Source organism: Cucumis melo, chromosome 12 (genome assembly GCF_025177605.1).
Source record: "Cucumis melo cultivar AY chromosome 12, USDA_Cmelo_AY_1.0, whole genome shotgun sequence".
NCBI lineage: Eukaryota > Viridiplantae > Streptophyta > Magnoliopsida > Cucurbitales > Cucurbitaceae > Cucumis > Cucumis melo.
The window spans coordinates 24,808,150-24,827,002 of record NC_066868.1 but is presented as its reverse complement, the minus strand read 5'-3'; the positions used below and the strand labels follow the sequence as shown (position 1 = coordinate 24,827,002).

At 32.2% G+C, this 18,853-nt stretch overlaps 3 protein-coding genes across 3 annotated transcripts; 2 read left to right on the top strand and 1 right to left on the bottom strand.

Moving 5' to 3' along the window:
* The first annotated feature begins 1,242 nt into the window (after positions 1–1,242).
* Positions 1,243–1,563, top strand: LOC103489132 (uncharacterized). Its single transcript, XM_008448152.1, has one exon. The coding sequence runs from the start codon at positions 1,243–1,245 to the stop codon at positions 1,561–1,563; it is 321 nt and encodes a 106-aa protein (XP_008446374.1).
* Positions 1,564–5,991: 4,428 nt separating this feature from the next.
* On the top strand, positions 5,992–10,887 carry LOC103485333 (uncharacterized GPI-anchored protein At1g61900). Its single transcript, XM_008442888.3, has 8 exons — positions 5,992–6,489; positions 7,683–7,862; positions 7,984–8,589; positions 8,829–9,074; positions 9,212–9,223; positions 9,519–9,662; positions 9,795–9,839; positions 10,465–10,887. Exons 1-8 carry the CDS (start codon positions 6,420–6,422, stop codon positions 10,533–10,535), a joined length of 1,374 nt encoding a protein of 457 aa, XP_008441110.2. The 5' UTR covers positions 5,992–6,419; the 3' UTR covers positions 10,536–10,887.
* A 4,017-nt stretch (positions 10,888–14,904) lies between these two features.
* On the bottom strand, positions 14,905–18,362 carry LOC103485355 (UPF0051 protein ABCI8, chloroplastic). Its single transcript, XM_008442907.3, has 2 exons — positions 16,696–18,362; positions 14,905–15,365 (listed from the first exon to the last, which is right to left on the bottom strand). Exons 1-2 carry the CDS (start codon positions 18,139–18,141, stop codon positions 15,147–15,149), a joined length of 1,665 nt encoding a protein of 554 aa, XP_008441129.1. The 5' UTR covers positions 18,142–18,362; the 3' UTR covers positions 14,905–15,146.
* Between the last annotated feature and the right edge of the window lie 491 nt (positions 18,363–18,853).

Sequence of the window (18,853 nt, the reverse complement as noted above, 5' to 3'; positions counted from 1 at the left end):
CGATTGAACTATTAACTATATTTCTATAATTGGAATTTCAGTATATTATATATATAATATTATTACAATATAGTTTGGGAAGGATACAATTCCTTATGCCAATTAAATATCAAAATATTTTCATTAAAATAATACGTTTGTAGATTAAGTCCCAATAGGATGGCAATCCATTACACACAATTTCTAGTAAGCTTGCCATTGCTTTTTTTTTTTTTTTCTTTTTTATGTTCATGCTCCAATTTTTATTTACTAACAATCCTCTTGAATCTTATAACATATAATCGATCAATTTTTCTCTAGTAAGAAATGAAAGAGAGGAAAGAAGAAGAAAGGATAAAAACAAGTCCTTCGTACCACTTCGCGGTAGGTTTACCCTGATCCGTGATTGGAGTATTTCAATTTTGTAATCTGACTGGATTTCTAAGCCATAACTATTTATTTCTTTGTCAATCCCGATCCTTCAAAAAATAAAGAGGATATTCAAGAATGGTGTATCTGATCATGAAAAATTACGGTTTTTTGGATTATTCTTTGCTTTTGTTATTCAAGAAATAGATGGAATTCATTTTGTCCGATCCGGAATACCGACCTCTTGAATTCTTTGACCTTTTTTTTTCCAGTCGAGCCCTCAATCCTTGTTTTTATCCATATTCACTTCACGCTTGGTCAAAATTTCTCTATCTAAACAGTACTTTTCTTCCTCCGTTCTAAACCATATTAGATATAAAACATCCTAATAATAATAATATAGCCTTGTAATTTAAAAGTCTATTATTTATACAAGTTCATAGTACACCATGAAGATTTGAAGCTACATTTATTGTATAAATTTGAATTAATTAAAATTTGTTTGACTTTATATTAATACAATTACAAGGTTTATAATCTCGTATTTTCGTCTATAAACAGTGATATAGATAGATGACCTTCTTCAACACAAATTCTTACGGAGTTTTAGGTATATATGTATCCTTTTTTAAAAAAATATATTTTATTGGCCACCTAATTGTCTACCTACGCCACGTAAGACCCCGTCACGTCCACGGTGGCACTTTCTCCGACGCGGTCTCTTTCCGTCCCTTCCCCTTCCCCTTCCCCTTCCCTCCTCTCTCCCTATTTAAACAAAAAATTTCCCCCAATTTCTAAATCCCAAAATCGAAAGCATTTCGTAAACCCTCAAAAAGATAACACAGGCAAGAAATCACAGCGATGGGCAACTGTTGCCGAAGCCAATCCTCTACGATGGTCTTCGCCGGCGATGATTGGGGCTCCTTCAGTTCCAAGCACGGTCGTGGTTGCGGCGGAAACGCCACAACCTCCGGCGGCGATCCAGAGAAGCATAGATTACTTGGGGATCAGAAGGAAGCGGCGTCGTGTTCGCAGCCGCTAGTGAAAATCAAGATGACGAAGAGAGAGCTTGAGGTTCTGGTGAAGAAGCTGGAGATGCAAGGACTGACTCTAGAACAAGTTATTGGGCGGATGATGAAGGGTGAAGAAGAATATGAAATTGAGCATCATCGATCGTGGAGGCCTTCTCTTCAAAGCATTCCAGAGGATTACTGATTGTGTAAAAAGAAGATAGGGAAAGGAAATTCGTTGATTGGTTTTGTACAAAATATATATTTGATCCGTTGTTAGTCATTGATATTTGTTTTGATTGTACATGAAAATTGGTTGCCGTATTTTGTAGATTTTAGGGCAGATTTGCATTTATTGGAAGGTGGAGAAGCATGTGAAGAAAGATTAAACATGAATTTCAGATTTTGATTTTTTTTTTTTTTTATAATTTTATATGTTGATATTAATATTTTATCGATTATATTCATAAAATCACATACTACAAAATTCAATTTATTACTACATGAAAGAAGACATAAGAAAGACGATTTAAGATGAAAGGACTAAAAAGGATGGAATTGTAAAACTTCAATTTTGAATGATCCAGTCAACTATTAGGTCTTAATTAAGTTAGTTTACCACATCATTTGTGGATTAAATTAATAAACAGTAATACATATTTGATTGGATTCATGATTATTGCATTTCTTAATGCAACAAAATATATGTGAATTTCGAACTTTTCAATTAAAGAAATAGAGTATACTAAAATACCTTCACGATTAATTTGTGACCAATACATTCAAAGTTTCACAATAGAATTTGATTAAGAACTAACGAGATGAAGTAAAAGAGAAAGAAAGAATAGAATTTGATTAAGAACTAACGAGATGAAATGAAGTAAAAGAGAAAGAAAGAATAGAATTTGATTAAGAACTAACGAGATGAAGTAAAAGAGAAAGAAAGATACGTTGGAATCATTGTTGGTATAAATGGAAAAAATGGTATTTATTTAAAGCTTAGTAATAAATAATGTATAATCAACTTTTTGATTGAAAAGCCAAAATGTTGGCTATAGGCTCAGAAGAATAAGAATAAATGAATTGTTTAATTTCAACTTGCAATTTATTTGTTTATTCTATGAAAAAAAATATATCAACTTTGAATATGGTACTTTAAGATTAATCTTTACCAATTTCATGGTTGTGTGTGCCATGATGATGTTTACTTTTCTTTTATTAGACTTCTTTTTCTAGGAATTCTATACTTCATTTAATTCATAAGTTTTACTACTTTCAACAATTACATTATCTTTAAGTTTAAACTAAATCTTAAAATGACATTTCCACCCTTAATTTTAGGACCATATTCTCTCCAATTATTGTTTCCATACACTTTCCATCTAGTAGAGTATACTTAACACTTCTTCTATTTATATAATTTAAAAATACAACAAATAATTGAACACAATTATATGAGGTTTAGAATAATCTATTCTTTTCTCTTTAACGCTTGCTATCATTATCATATGACTTTAGATCTAAGTAAGAACAAACTAAAAATTAAAATAACGATGTTGATGTCGATATCGATATTGAAATTTCAAGAATATATTAAGGAATATTTTCATAAATTAAAATATTGATATTTACAAAATTTATGAAATTTAATTATTTAGATTTATAATTAACTTATTTTTATTTCATATCTAAGTTTTGAACGTAGTTATTTGTATTTCTATTCATATTAGACTAAATAGATGACATATTGTTCTTTAAAAGTATTTGTAAAATAGGTTAAAAATATCCATTAATATTTTCTATTCTCGACTTCTACATTCTTTCCCATTATACAAAAGTTATATTTTCTTAATATAGATTATCATGAACCAGAGTTTTCATTTTTTTTAATCGTTGTATTTTTATATATCCTAAATCGAGCGTATCATAAGGCTCCCTTTTTTAAATTGTATTATTAATATTTTAAATATAAATAATAAAAAACTAGACCGTATATATAAAGTTTGAGGCATGACAAATCGTGGTAAAATTCTAAATCAACTCACCTCTTTTCTCACATATTTTTTTGAATAAAAATGTACAAATTTTTTTGAAATTCCTCCCTACTTATTCTCACATTGTTGAACACAAAAAGATAAATAGAAATTTACTTTTATAACAATTTTAGAAATACAACCCATTAAAAAGAGTTTGTCAAAATTTTTCCTATCTTTTTGACTAAATTACACACACACACAAAATATATATATATATATATATATATATATATTCTTAAATTTTCAAAAGGTAAGGAATGCCATTAAACTTTTGATAATAATACAAAAATAGCCTAATAGTTTTTATTCAAAACTATCTATGAGAATACCTTTGAACAAAAAGTACTTTCGAAAATTTGATATTTTTTACACATAATAATTTAAAGGAAGATTTTATCATTATTATTATTATTATTACAACGTACACTGTGTAATTCAGGAGTGAAGCATTGCATTGGTGAATTGCCAAAAATAATGAAGGTTTTTACACCCTTATGTACACTAAAATTTAATGCCATTGTCACCTATGCTATGCTGCTCTCTCTAAATTCACAATCCTACATATTTTTATATATATATATATATAGACACCATTTCCATTTCAGATGAAATAAATAAATACCCATTCATTCATTCATTCAAACTTCTCTCAATGTTGAAAATTAAATGTGCTTTCAATTTTTCACAAAACTCACCTTCATTTTTAGTTGCACAAAAATTCATTCACTTCTTCCTTGTTGTATACATAAACTTCATTCAAGTAATTACTCCAACAATAATTTAGTTTAGTTTAAATAAATACTCCAAACAACATCACTTTTTTTATTTATTTTAATAACTTATTCTTGAGGGTGAGAGATTTATATTCAAAATCTTTTATTTTTAGATGCATATATTACAAGCTAAATAATTTTTTCTTTTCAAACTAAATTATATATGTAAGAGAGAGATGTGAAATTAATGTCTCTTTCTTTTCAAATTTAAATTACTCTTTTTTTTTCTTTTTTCTTTTGCAATTAATCAATCATATCAAATAAATGAACCCTGGGTTGAAGTTGAACCATAACCTTTTCTTTTTCATTTTCATTTACCTTTTATTGGCTTCCCACAACTTTAAATATAAAAAAAGTTCGATTATTGAATGAGGTGGGTTTCTTTTTAAGTTTTATTTTTATTTTTATTATTTATATTTATAATTTTTTTCTTAATATTTATTTCAATATTTAATATTAATATCTGTTAAATGAAAAATTATTAGAAATGATAAAATAGTTGAAATTATTTTGTAAACTAAGTATATTTGAAAGCTTTTTATATTTTATAAATATTTTAATTTATTATACTATATTTAAAAATACGTTATTTTAAAACTCACGCGAAATCAGATTTTAAAACTATTTCCATAATGATAAAAATAGTAGCACTTGATTATTTATAATTTTTTAATTAATTAATATTTTTAAAATTAAATATTAAGGATGAAAGTACTTTTTTTTTTTTTGAAAAGCCTAATTTTATATAAATTTTGGATAAAAACTGTTTAAAATATTTTTTTAATTTTTTAAATTAAACATTAAAAAAAAAACAAATCCTAAGGGGACTATTAACTAAAAATCAAGACAAAATTTAAATCATGAATTTTAAGAACTAAGAATCGAACTAGTGTAGATATCAATTTAATCATCGAGTCGTAGAGGTTGTATTAATTTAGATATTAAATTAATAATTTTATCGGTTTAAATTTTAAATATTGTAGTTGTATTAATTTAACATTATAGTTTTCCAAATGAATCAAATTAAACCACAAACTTACATAAATATATTAATTTAAACTCCCAACTTTCATGGATGTATGGTTTAAATTGATACAATTGTTAGTTACAAGTTTAAATTGATTCAACTCTCAAAATTCATATTTTAAATTGATATAATTATTAGTTTAGAGTCTAAATTGATACAACTTATATAGTTCATGGTGTAAATTGATACGTTGTCAAATTATAATATTTTGAAACTTTAAAACTAATATAAATGTTTAATGTTTAGAAGTCTAAGTCAAATCAAAATTAGATCCAAAACTTGAACAAGAAGATATTTTTTCTTAAGAATTATAAAAGATTATTAAAAAAAAACAAATATATAGAATGTGTCGTAAAAAATGGGGACACAATCGATACATAAATCAAGAAAATATAATATATAAAATAAATAAAGAAAAAAATTCCACTCCCATTTGTTTAGAAAATTCACCAATGTATTTCTATCTACCAAAACCCACCGAATGTAACTATTTATAGCAATTTGACAAGTAAGAAATAGAATACATGACTACTAATAGTTGACATCTTAGAGAGGGAGAATGATAGAAAGATTATTGGAAGAGTACAGGTGGTGAGGTAATTAAATGCCTGAAAAACCAACCGGGTTCGGGAGGCTTTACGACACTTCCCGGTTTAGTGGGGAAATTTTATGAACCGAATAGTCGCACGCTTGAAATTTGTCACGCGTGAGAGACAGAGGAGTGGAGGAGTTACTCCTCACACTTATAACGCGTGCGAGCTAAAAAAGAAATAAAAGAAGAAGAAGAAGAAGAATAATAAATTAAAAAAAAATGTTGGAGGAAGAGGAAGGTTAGGAAAAAGCAGCTGCTGCCATTAATGCAATTTGGTTCTTCTTCTTCCATCTCAAAAACTTTTTTCCTTCTCTTCTTCTTCTTGCAGATCTGTCCGTCTGTGGGTCCATTCAGACAGCTATTACTTGAGAGCTGCTTTCGTCCCCACACACTTTCAAGCTCATTCATGGCTTCTCTACTCTCCACCCTTTTCTCTCTCTCTATCTACCCCCCATCTTCTCAATTCCTTCACTCACTCAACCACTACCATTCCTCTAATCCCAATTTTGATGCTTCTTAACCCCTTTTCCCTCTTTTTCCCTCTTATCCTCTTCATACCCACTTCCAATTTCTCTTCCTCTTCTTTACCTGCTTCTTTCCAACTCATAAAAACTGGGAATTTAACGTTTTAAAATGGAAGAGAGATTGTTTCTTAAGCTGGGTTTCAATGCTTTTCTTCTCCGGCTGTTACTGCTTCTTCTATGTGAGTGTTCCCAGCTTCTTTTTGTACGTTTTTCTATGTGGGGTTCACCTCTTTTTGCTCGATCTGTTGGCTTTTCTCCAGCTTTGTTGTTATTCTAGAGCTGAGGTTTTGGAAATTCTGTTCTGTTTGGGGAATGTCGTCTTTGTTTTCATACAATGTTTCTTGGGTTTGAGAAAATAATAAGAATGTGCTTCGAAAATTTAACCGTTATTAGATTCTGCTATGTGGTTGGTAACTTGCTCTATCTCTGTCCTCCTTTCTCCACAATCTTGATTTGCTTATTTCTCTGTTATTTATTTATGTATTTATTGGATAGGATAGATGAGCTTTCCATGGAATGAAACAGCTTTGAAAACCATATTTTGCTCTGTTAGTATTAACTGAGCTTTTTTTTCTCTTCATCTCTCATTTAATTAACGGCTATAAATGACCAGTCATTCAGCTATCATTCTTGAGCTAAAGGGTAGTATGCATATTCCTTTGAAGGAGACAAGCAAGATCTTGTTTGATTTTCTTCTATATTTATAACTCGAGCTTATATGGAAAATATGACGTAGTAATTTTACTCTGTACTCTGGCATTTATGGTAACATGTTTGCTTAAAAGAAATTTGGAGCCATGGTCTGGATTTTCTATCCTAATACGTTAATCTTTGTCTTCTTATTTATTTAGAATACAAAGTTTTTTTTTTTTTAGTGTGAACTGGGAGTCGGTAATTTGAACCACGAACTTCTTGGTTCTTTCGTTGGATGAGCCAAACTCTTGCTGGCTAGAATAAAAAATCTAATGTAACAGAAAAATGAGTGGGAAGCAGAATTTTGGCATGAAAGGAAATCCAAAGCCAGAGCATGTATATTGGCTCATTGAGATAATGTTACTCCTAGTGTAGGTGTTCGATTGCCGAGAAATTTATGCTCGATTTAATAGATTGTCACAAGGTTTACAAATGGAACTGTAACCGTGTTTGAAAAGTATAGAGAAGCAAGTTCTTTGAAGATGCGTATAAATATATTCGTAGTATTCGAATAGTTGTGCTGACCAGCCAAACGATTCCGTTCATCTCTGAAACTAGAATGTTGATGCCATTTTACACTTCTGAACATCATTGTACAATAAACTAGGAAAGGGTTATACTTATTTTTTATGCAGTATAATATCTTACTAGTTTTCTTGTTTTTTACTTTCCAATATAGATTTCCATGAAACTAGCTGCCTCCCATCAACTTATTCAACACAGCATCTGTCAAATGAGAAACCAATGGATGATATGTATCCTGAGATTGCTCCGAGTGGGAATCCAAAGCCATTCCTTCCTTTCCTTGCCCCTTCTCCATTGGTACCCTTCACAAATACCACCGTCCCAAAGTTATCAGGTTTATCATTTTTTATAATCAGTTTTAATCTATGATATACTTGATGTCGATTGTTTTCTATTAGAGAGTTTTAATGATTTCCATTAGTTCTTTTCAATTTAATCTCTCATTTTCCTTACAGGACAATGTTTATTGAACTTTTCTGCAACTGAAACTTTGATGAGTATGACTGCTATAGATTGTTGGGCCCCTTTTGCAAAACAGATGGCCAATGTTATTTGTTGTCCACAGTTGGAAGCTACTCTTGCAATCCTTATTGGTCAGTCCAGTAAAGATACTAATGTTCTTGCTTTAAATGGGACGCTTGCCAAATATTGCCTCTCAGATATTGAGCAGATTTTGGTGGGGCAGGGTGCAAGCGAACGTCTTAGACACATATGTACAGTTCATCCAGCCAATCTCACTGAAGGATCTTGTCCGGCCAAAGATATTAGTGAATTTGAGGCCACGGTTGATACCTCTAAGTTGCTTGCTGCATGTAATAAAATCGATCCTGTGAAAGAATGCTGCAACGCAATCTGTCAGAATGCCATTTCAGAAGCTGCTACAAAGATAGCAATGATATCTACTGATTTCCTGGGTATGCCTGGATCTCAAGTCTTGCCTGAACAGTCAACTAGGGTTCGTGATTGTAAAACTATTGTCCTCAGATGGCTAGCAAGCAAACTTCACCCTGCTAATGCCAAGGAGGTTCTTAGAGTACTCTCCAATTGCAATGTTAATAAAGGTGAGCTTGAAAGTAAACTTTTTCAAACAGAGACTTATGAAATTATTGTGATATCACTATTATATTCATCTCAAATCTCTATGTATTTTTTGATCCTATGGCCATTTTCCTGTTTGGTCAATGCCTACAACATTTTTAACTTTTTAAAGGTAGAGTTTGCTTCTCATCATATCTGCTATGGTCTACAACATTATCATATATGCACGCACCTTCAATGTTTCCCTGTGTACTATTCTCAGTTTGTCCACTGGAATTCCCCGACATGAAATATGTTGCTGATGCTTGTGGGAATGCAATCTCTAACAAGACTGCATGCTGCCTGGCCATGGAAAGCTATGTAACACATCTGCAAAAGCAGAGCCTCGTTACCAACCTGCAAGCTTTGGATTGTGCTACAGCATTGGAAATGAAATTACGAAAGTCAAATATTACCAAGGATGTGTATGGCCTATGCCATATAAGCCTTAAGGATTTCTCCCTTCAAGGTTTGTAAGCTTTTGTCCTCTTATATTTCCAGATTTAAAGAGTTTCTTCTTGAATACTTTCACATGGATTCTAATACTTTTTTTCTTTCTTGCCCATGTTACAACTTGATAATGGATTTACAACTTTGGCATCTCAGTTGGAAATCAAGGTACTACTTGAAGATGTACATTCCTGACATATGCTAAAAAAACGATAGTCATCTTCTATAAAAAAAGTTACTTATTCTGCGTTCCTTCAAACTAACTTGTGATTACATAATTGGCTTTTGCTGGCTTAATAATTATTATAAGCCATACATTGGGCCCGTTTTTATGTCTTCTAACCATAAAAAGATTGAAGCTGATGCATAGATCCCGAATGCTGATTATTAGCCAATTTTGAAAATGCAAATGATTCATTCATTGCCCTCACATTATCTATCTGACTTATATTGTCCTTGCCAGAGTTTGGATGCCTTCTACCAAGCCTTCCTTCAGATGCCATATTTGATCCATCTTCAGGTATCAGCTTTGTTTGTGATCTGAATGACCATATTCCAGCTCCATGGTCTTCTACATCCCAAATGACGGCATCATCTTGCAATAAGAGTAAGTCGCCTTTCTTTGTTTATTTATTTAAATATAGACCCTTAACCAGTTTTCCCATCTTTATAAGGAAATGTTAATGTATCATTTTCTTAAATAGTTTAATTTCTAATTGCTCATCTTTTCGGATTGCAGCTATCAAAATTCCTGCACTTCCTGCAGCAGCATCTGCTCAAAGTGGTACAAATTCTTCAACTATCTTGAAAGAGTAGTTTAATTTCATAATTTCTCTTTCTTCCCCCCATTTTAAGATATTTATTTTCTTGAGCCTATCTGTGGTTTATCAGCTCGTCTAGGTTCTATGAAACCTACTATTAGACCACATAACTTCTATGAATCACAATCCCACCCACTAAACACAACTTATACAATTTTGAATTGCTTTAATCCAGTTTTGCCACAATTATTCCACAAACACTGATTACAGAAATGCAGATTTTGTAATCTCAAACTTATAAAAACAAATCAACATGTTGCTGTTTTTTCCTAGTCATACTAACTGATGCCCGCCCATTGGCATGTTTTTTAATTGAAGTTTGAACTATATCCAGTATATGGAATTTAATACCATGCTTTAGAACCTAACATCTGACTCCTGAGGGTAATATAAGAGAAAAAGTCTCTAGTGAATCCATGAGAGTGGTGTAGATATAGTGCCCAAGTAAAAAAAATGCTTATTTTTGTTAGGTTGGTTGAGACATTCAATGTGCCTTTATGTTGAATATAATTCAGGTGCTGTGTGGGAATACTGTACTTTAATTACATTTTGCTATAGTTTCATGAATCTGAATTATTGCCTTGGCAGGCCTTTATAATGATGGTGTGGTACATCTCTTGCTCATTGCTTTCTCAGTGGCTCTCATGATGCTAATGTAACTTTTTTATTGCTCCCTTTGGAGAAGACTGTTGTCAAGTCATCAAGAAACAAGGATGCCATTTTCATGAAGCTTATGACAAAGTCTTGTATCTTTAGAAGTTTGATCCTTGTGAATAGTTTTTTTTAGGTGTTCTGAATGCGGGAGAAATTTGAGTTGGGAAATGGTTTCAAAATTCCTATTTGTTCATTCTTGCTTGTCAATGTAATAAGAAGAAAGTTTTGTAAAGATATAGTAGGAAAGCTGAGCAGAGTGGTGCAGCGTTTGGGATCTCCTTGTATATTTGGATTACCATCAAAAGAAGCAAAGATGGTTTTGTTTTTCTTAATGCTATATGGTAACACTAATCATTATGTTGTGGTGGCTCAAAAATTGATATCCTTGTGTTGCCCTCAGTATCTAATTGACAGTAATTATTATATACTCTTTTCTTGGTCAGTAAGTTTAATACTTCATTGGTTAAATTATACAAAATACTCTTAAACGTTAGTTAAATTAAACAAAATACTCTTAAATCTTAAATCTTGGAGTGCACTTTAATTTTGTATTTTAGATCTTAGGATTTTTTTCATTAAAATAATGAATAGGAATTAAAAATTGACATGAGTGATTATGTAGAATTATTGTTATAAGGTAGACATGATACTATTTACAACATTGACGTTTAAAAATTAAATTTGTAATTGATTTCGACTACATTTTAGTTGAAGTAAAACCACCGAGTTCAACTGGGCAAAAAAATTTCAATTCAGTTCAAAGGTATTTTTATGGATCAATTTCAAAGTTCAAGAGTTCATATAAAAATTTTCAAAATCTATTCAAAATTTGCAAGTATTTTTAATAATCTAACTAGAGAGTACCAAAAAGAAAACAGAAATCTTCAAAAGTAACTCCAAAACTACTTCTGAGAAGCACCATTAATCAGAAAAGAGAAAAACTGCTTTACTAAATCTTTTTCCTTCATTTTCCTTTCATTTTCCTTCTTTTTCATTTCCTTTTTCCATCAGAAGACAACTCTCCATCCATGGAAACAAAAATCCCAACATCCAACTTCTCTCTTCAAACATAGAAACTTCACAAAACAAAGAGAAGAATACAAGCATAAAGAACTAAAATCCTAATCAACTCAAGCAACCAAAGCAGTAGGAAAGTTCAAAGTTTCCACCTTTGCTTTTCCAAACAAACTTTTACAACTTCTAAGCTGTCCCAATTGGCTGCAAATTCCAATTCTTGCTGTTGAAAAACTCATTGCCATTGTCTTCTTCATCTTCTTCAATCTTCTTCCAATCCTTAACTTAAACTTCCTTATTCTGATTCTTAGACATGAAGGTCTTCTCTTACTGCCATTACTTGCTTGCTCCATTATCTTGTAAATCAAGAACTGAGCTTGTCTATGCTTTTTCTCATCTGGGTCTTCCTTCTCCATCCTTGAATAACCACCATTTTTCCTTACTGTCATTAAAAGACCCATGCTTTTCCTCTGCCAAAACAGAGCCTTTCAAAAACAGAGGAACTCCTAAACAAAAATGGTAGGAAGTTAAGTTAGAATCAAACACATTGATTCATTTCACAATGGCTATTGGCTATTCCTTTTATATTCATGAAGAGAATGAGAGAGAAAGGAATGTAATTTGTTTTGATTTGTTAAATCAAAGAAAAAGTTAGAAACAATGTAAACCGTCCATGCGTCATTCTTTTCTCAGCAAAAACCTACTCTTGTTGTTTTATAAATGTATATTTTATTAAGGTTTCTGAAGTTTAATATTTTGTTTTTAAGATAAGACTTGAATCTTGTGATGAGATTAAACAAAATTAAATGTTTGTTTAATTAGAGTTGTGACAAAATGGATCGTGTGTAGCTGAATTATTGTGGTGCCATTTTAGAGGCTTCTTCTTGTAATTCTATGGTGGTTGAATAATTTTTATATTTAATAAGCTTCAACTTTCTTTAAATATTTTAAAGTATGTGGAGGATTGGAAAATTAAAAAAATATATGTCAACCACATTTATGGGACTCAATATATATATAAATAAATCATTACATACTACGTTAAATTAAGATTAAGATTGACTATTATATCTCTATAGTTTATTAAGATCGTTAATATTAGACTATATTTGTAAATATTTTCAAAAATTTTGTATCATACACACATTATAAAAATACTTATTTTTTAAATTTTTTACAAAAATAAGAATTTAACCTGTAAGATTTCAAAAATAATATTAATTTCTATGATAAGAATTATTTTGTTACAAAATTTTAGACTACAATAACTTTTTTTCTTCTAATTATTGATATAGATAAAGAATAATGAAATTTGAAGTATAAATCTCTTAGTCCTTAATACATACCGAAAACAATAAAGAACACAAATAAAAGAAAATACCCAAATCAAAATGATAGCCTGTTATTTTGCACTGCAGTATTTATTTTGTTCATTTGTCATCTATCTCTCTTCTCAACTATGAGAAGAAAAGAATCTGGATTTGGGTCATTGTGTAAAGCATGTGATTGAATAGACAGAATAATCATACTTTTGGAAACACATAAACTAGTGCATTATTTGGTATACCTTCATGGTTTGGCATTGAAGATAAGCATATAATAAAGTGAATAATTTTTTGTAAGAAACTATGAACCAGCTGCCCAATAGAGTCAATAAGTAAGCCAAGCCGTCCGGATGAAGAGACAACGAACCTACATTGTAGACCCATATGGCAATATTTAATTAGTCGCATTGGTCACCAGCTGGTGGGATTAGAAAGTCAACAGATCGGACGTGTGAAGAGTGTCATGTGTAAAACAGACAGAGACCTGGCCGATGCCTGCAGGTTTCTTGAAGAGTCAGCTTCCTCAGGGCTAAAGGGTCAGTAGATTTATTGAAAATGTTTGATAAAATGTTTCTACTTCCATTTGTTCAGTTTCCAATTTTAGACTGATTCCATGTGGTTTTCATGTTTGGATTATCTATCTTCACAGTGCTATTATATTACTTGTGCTAAAAATGGTCTTATAAGGAAGAGATTGTTGGTGTAAAAGCAAGACAGCTCTTTCTAATGAATCAGAATCATGTTCTGACTTGGTCTCATTCGTAAAATCATTTTTCTATATGATGCAATGCTACCTACACCACACTAATATGAAATCGACGACAAAAAAAAAACATCTACGGATAGAAGAAAACAGTTATTCGTCATTAGAGATAAATATTAGAAATGCATATAGCATAAGTGTCCTTAAGTTTAGAGAGTTTATTTATAGAGGGCTCTTCTAGACTCTATGGTCAAACTCATAAATAAAAACAAATTCGGTTTTAGGGACTTTAGTTATAAAATAACAGATTCAAGGCATTCTAGCGTTATACTAAACAAAGGTATAGATCTCACATCCCTTCACAATTGTACCATATTTTTCACTTTCAACATAACCCTCCTAACTTTTACTTTTGATTTCACCGAAAAGGTATGATTATTGTTTTTGATTCACTTCGAATTAACCCGGAGAAAATGATCTAATGTGAAACAATATTCGGATTCTTACCGTCCATCTTAATATTAAAGATATTAACTTGGAAAGAAAAGTATGCCCCCATGTTGAGAATGGAGCATAGGATCCTCAACCATTAATATACATTACTTTTTCCACAATGAATGGTTCACAATAAGCTCCTAAGGAACATAAAAAAATGAAAGTTGACCAAATGATAGAGCTTTCAGCATCAGATTCCAGACTAGAATTATATAGTTTTGACAAACAAAGCACGCTCTTGGGCTTTTTTTTTTTTTTTTTTTTAATTTTGTATTTGCTTTCTTCTTCAACCATGTCATCTGCAGGCATGCTTCTTATTTTTTTCAAATAAACAACCAAAGTTAGTGAAAGGATGATGTCTGTTTGATGTTTAAGGGCTTAATGATATTATATGTACTTCCTAAGGCATTGACTTTTGAGTATGTTGATGTTTGCAATGACACAGACAAAGTAACATCGGATCTGTAAAAAAAGATTTTGTTTTTTTTTTCAATATACATGTCAAGATTATTGTTGATTAATATCTGTTGTAGTAAAGAAGAAGCATGTTGATTGTTTTGTTACAAGCCTGTTAGACAAGTTTTGATTACAAGATGGCATCTAGATTCTTGTAGAATTGCTTGTTTAGGGTTTAAAAACACTAGATTCATGAATCCTTCCCAGATAAATTGAATCCAAAAAAATCGATTTGATAAATATGTATAAACAGTTTAGTCTTTAAGTGGAGTTTACATTTTGTTAAGGTAGATCAGAGATGCACGTAAACTTAGAAGTCAAATTCCTTGGAGTTGATGTCAAAGCATATCAAGATGTAAACAATATTAAGAGATGAACAGATTAATAGTAAGTGAAAATTTTATATATGAACAACAAGTCTGTCTCCCAGACCGAACTGAAGCTAATAACTACCTAGTACAAGTTGATTGAACACTCAAAAACTATTTACATTCTGCTTGTGATTTTTAGAGGCAGAAGTATATAGTCCAAGCAGGAAGATGAAGGGCTTGTGGGACCATTTATGCTAAATAATCTAAGCTTTCTCAAGATGATCTAACCTTTAAATATTTCTTGGTTTCAACCTAACCCACAGATCCTTCAAGTTTCAAGCTCATGAGTTGGTTCACCTCGGCACCAAACTCATCAGGTAGCTCGTTGAAGACGTCACGACAGAATCCGGATATCATGGCAGCCATGGCCTTCTCATAGTCTATTCCTCTCTGCTGAAAATAAAACAACTGATCTTCACCAATCTTGGAGGTACTGGCTTCGTGTTCAATGCGAGCTGTGGGATTCTTCACCTGTTAGAACGAGATTCTGAGTTATTTTGATGGCTGGGAGGATTTGAGAAGTAAAATTAGTACAAATTTATAAGGTTTCCTCAACCCTAGAATTTCATCTTCCAGACAGTTTTTGGCTTATCCCTACAAGGCTAGCCTCACATATATTTTTCTACTAACAAACATTTTCCCATCTATTAAAGACTTTCTTTTTCCATTATTGCAATTTTCGAGTTTCAAAATCAGTTCACACCTCTCAACTGATCCATACTAGGCAAACATTTGATCCAAGAATGAGAAAAAACAACGATAATAAGAATCCACACAGACCTACACCAAACACAGGGTCTAGAGTCTATCTAGACTCTATACAAGAATTTCTCTAAACTGACAAGGATAAAGAACCCTCTATTAAAAGAAACAAATAAAATAGAAGTATACCATCAATCTCATATCAAGTATATGTACTCAAAATTTTATAATGATGAAGAAAACTACGTCAAGAATGCCATTTTGAATAAATTGAGGCATATAAGGATTCAAAATGAGTTTAAGCTGCCCTTCCGTGTCAAGTCTTTAAGTCGTGCTATCAAAACAAGCACCTGATTGAAAAAGATGGCAGCAAATGCATGACAAGATTTTCATTTTCTGGAGAAATTTCAGAAAAGCCTAGCTATTACTTCCAATTTGTTTTCTCATAGAAAGGCAAACATTCACTGGTTACTTGTTCATCGGTGGCTTTAACTTTAGAACAAGAAGAAAAATTGAGATCAGTTTTAAAAAGATGATTTTTTATTTTTTTGGACAAAGGTGCAAGTAGAATAGGTTAGTGATGTAATATGAGAGAAGCTTCCAAGAGGTTGCTGTTTCAAAAGAGTAGTCAAATGGTCATTTGACTCTTTGAACTGTTGGTATAGTACAAAACTCTTGAGATCAAATGTTTAGATTGTATGGTGTTTTTCAAGACTTGGCCAATAGGAGAAAAACTCAGTTCACCGTCTCTTTAAACTTCCGATATGGGATTTGATATATATTCATAATGCACAAGCAACAAACCATGCATATAAATGGATAAGGGGAGCACGATTGCAGGATTAAGTCCTTGGGAGCCCTTATGTATATCTTGCATTTGTGATTGGACTTTATAGTCCGAATTCTATGATAGATAACCCTTAGCACTACTGTATCTAGTAACCCTTCCACCACACACATACACAAACCCAAAAAGAAAGGGGAATATAATACAATAAAAAATCATCAGCCATCCAGGTACATAATGAAACTAAGGGTAACCGTAAATTTTTAATAAGAGATATGAAAACAAACGGACCATAACATCAAAGGGAATTACCTGGATGTATGGATAAGTGTTGGCAGCAGCACTGTCACCAATGAGCATTGAATCACATTGTGATGAGTTTTTAGCATTGTCTGCTTTGGATTGAACCTGAACAAGCCCCCTGTAACAGTTCCTTGAGTTTCCAGCAGAAATTCCTTTTGAGATAATTCTACTTCTTGTATTCTTTCCTTTATGAATCATCTTTGTACCCGTGTCTGCTTGTTGATAATTATTCGTCAGTGCTACTGAATAGAACTCACCGACAGTATCATCTCCCTCCAAAACAACACTGGGATACTTCCAAGTAATGGCAGAACCTGTTTCAACTTGTGTCCAAGATATCTTAGAACGATCCCCAGCACACAGGCCACGCTTTGTTACAAAATTATACACTCCTCCCTTTCCTTCTTCGTCACCAGCGTACCAGTTCTGAACAGTGGAGTACTTAATCTCTGCTCCTTCAGCACAATACAATTCAACCACCGCAGCATGAAGCTGATTTCTATCATAGGAAGGCGCTGTACATCCCTCCAAATACTCTACAAAACTCCTGTCATCAGCAACAATCAAAGTTCTCTCAAATTGTCCAGTTTCCAAAGCATTGATTCGGAAATAAGTGGAAATCTGCATCGGACACTTTGTGTCCTTGGGTATATAACAAAACGATCCATCACTGAACACCGCCGAGTTCAATGCAGCATAAAAGTTGTCCTCGCTCGGGACAACTCTTCCCAAGTACTTTCTAACTAAATCAGGATATTCCTTAATTGCCTCTGATATCGAACAGAAAATCACACCTGCTTTTTCTAGCGTCTTCCTATGAGTAGTAGCAATTGAAACACTATCTAGAACAGCATCAACCGCAACATTAGCTAGACGGTTGCGTTCATTTAATGGAACCCCAAGCCTATCAAAATACATAAGCAGCTCCGGGTCCGCCTCATCAAGGCTATTCAAAGTGGGTTTCTTCTTAGGGGCAGAATAATAACAAACATCTTGAAAATCAATTGGTGGGTATCGATTATCAGACCACGTGGGTTCTTTCATCTTTAAGAATTTCTCAAAAGCATTCAGCCGAAACTCAAGCATCCAATCGGGTTCTTCCTTTAAGGACGAAATCAATCGAATTGTTTCCTTGGAAAGCCCTTTTGGGATTGAAAACGAATCGATATCCACAGTAAACCCAAATTTCCTATCGTAATCGCGATTACGAAGAATATCCTGAATTTTCTCATCAGTAGTGGTAGAAGACGGAGAGGACTTACCTTGAGAAATCGGACCGGAGTTGGCAGTTTTGGGATCGTATCCAACATCTGCTCGGACCCTGAAAGGCTTCGACTTGGAAATCTTCAAGTTAGCGATTCTCGGACTCTGAAGCTTTGGGATTGCGTCTTTTTGTAATTCCCAAGTGGGGTTATGAGGAAAGCGTGAAATTCCATTAGCTAAGAGAGAAGCCATGGATGAAAGATAGAGGGGGAGAGAGAGAGAGAGAGAGAAAGAGGAGAGTCGAAGCGCAGCAAAAATCGGTGGCTTAGGCTAAGCTAAAATGGAGGAAAATGAGTGTATTACTTTCTGGCCATAAATTTTGTTTGAACATCTTCAACAAATGGCAATCGGAGGCGATATGTCTTGTGGGCAACACGAGCCTTGAGATTATTGGATACTCTTAACCAATGGCCATAACAAAACAGAAAGAAAACCCCAACACGCAAACATAATTTGGGGTTTAATTATAAATTTGGTATTAATATTTAACAAAAATTAAATTTTAGTATCTATAATTCTAAAAATTAGTTTTATAAGGTAAGTCTATGGTTTGATAAAATTTTACTAGACTATTAATCAAGATTTTATCAAATTATTGGATTATATATGAAAATCTTATATAGACTTAAATCTATCTTTCTGCCGAATTAAAACAAATTTGTAATTTTAGACTAAAAGCGACATTGTTGATGCCTAAGGCTAAAGCTTATATTATTGATTTCAAGATCAGTAGATCAGTAATCTGCATCAGAAATTTCTATTATAGCTAAGTTGTCATTCAAATATCAGAACTAAAAGAACCAAAAGGTTGATAGCCCGTTTGTTCCTTTTTTTTCTTTTTTTAATTTAATTTTAAACAAACAGGTGAGTTTGTAACTAACTCACCTTTAAACAAAAAAAAAGA

What these genes read in the sequence shown, in the direction of transcription:
- LOC103489132 (XM_008448152.1), top strand. Translation starts at nt 1,243, where the DNA reads ATGGTCTTCGCCGGCGATGATTGGGGCTCCTTCAGTTCCAAGCACGGT.
- LOC103485333 (XM_008442888.3), top strand. Translation starts at nt 6,420, where the DNA reads ATGGAAGAGAGATTGTTTCTTAAGCTGGGTTTCAATGCTTTTCTTCTC. An exon ending in CACCGTCCCAAAGTTATCAG is followed by an intron (nt 7,863 to 7,983) that starts GTTTATCATTTT and finishes TTTTCCTTACAG; the next exon opens with GACAATGTTTATTGAACTTT. An exon ending in GGCATCATCTTGCAATAAGA is followed by an intron (nt 9,663 to 9,794) that starts GTAAGTCGCCTT and finishes TTCGGATTGCAG; the next exon opens with CTATCAAAATTCCTGCACTT.
- LOC103485355 (XM_008442907.3), bottom strand. Translation starts at nt 18,141, where the DNA reads ATGGCTTCTCTCTTAGCTAATGGAATTTCACGCTTTCCTCATAACCCC. An exon ending in ACACTTATCCATACATCCAG is followed by an intron (nt 15,366 to 16,695) that starts GTAATTCCCTTT and finishes TCGTTCTAACAG; the next exon opens with GTGAAGAATCCCACAGCTCG.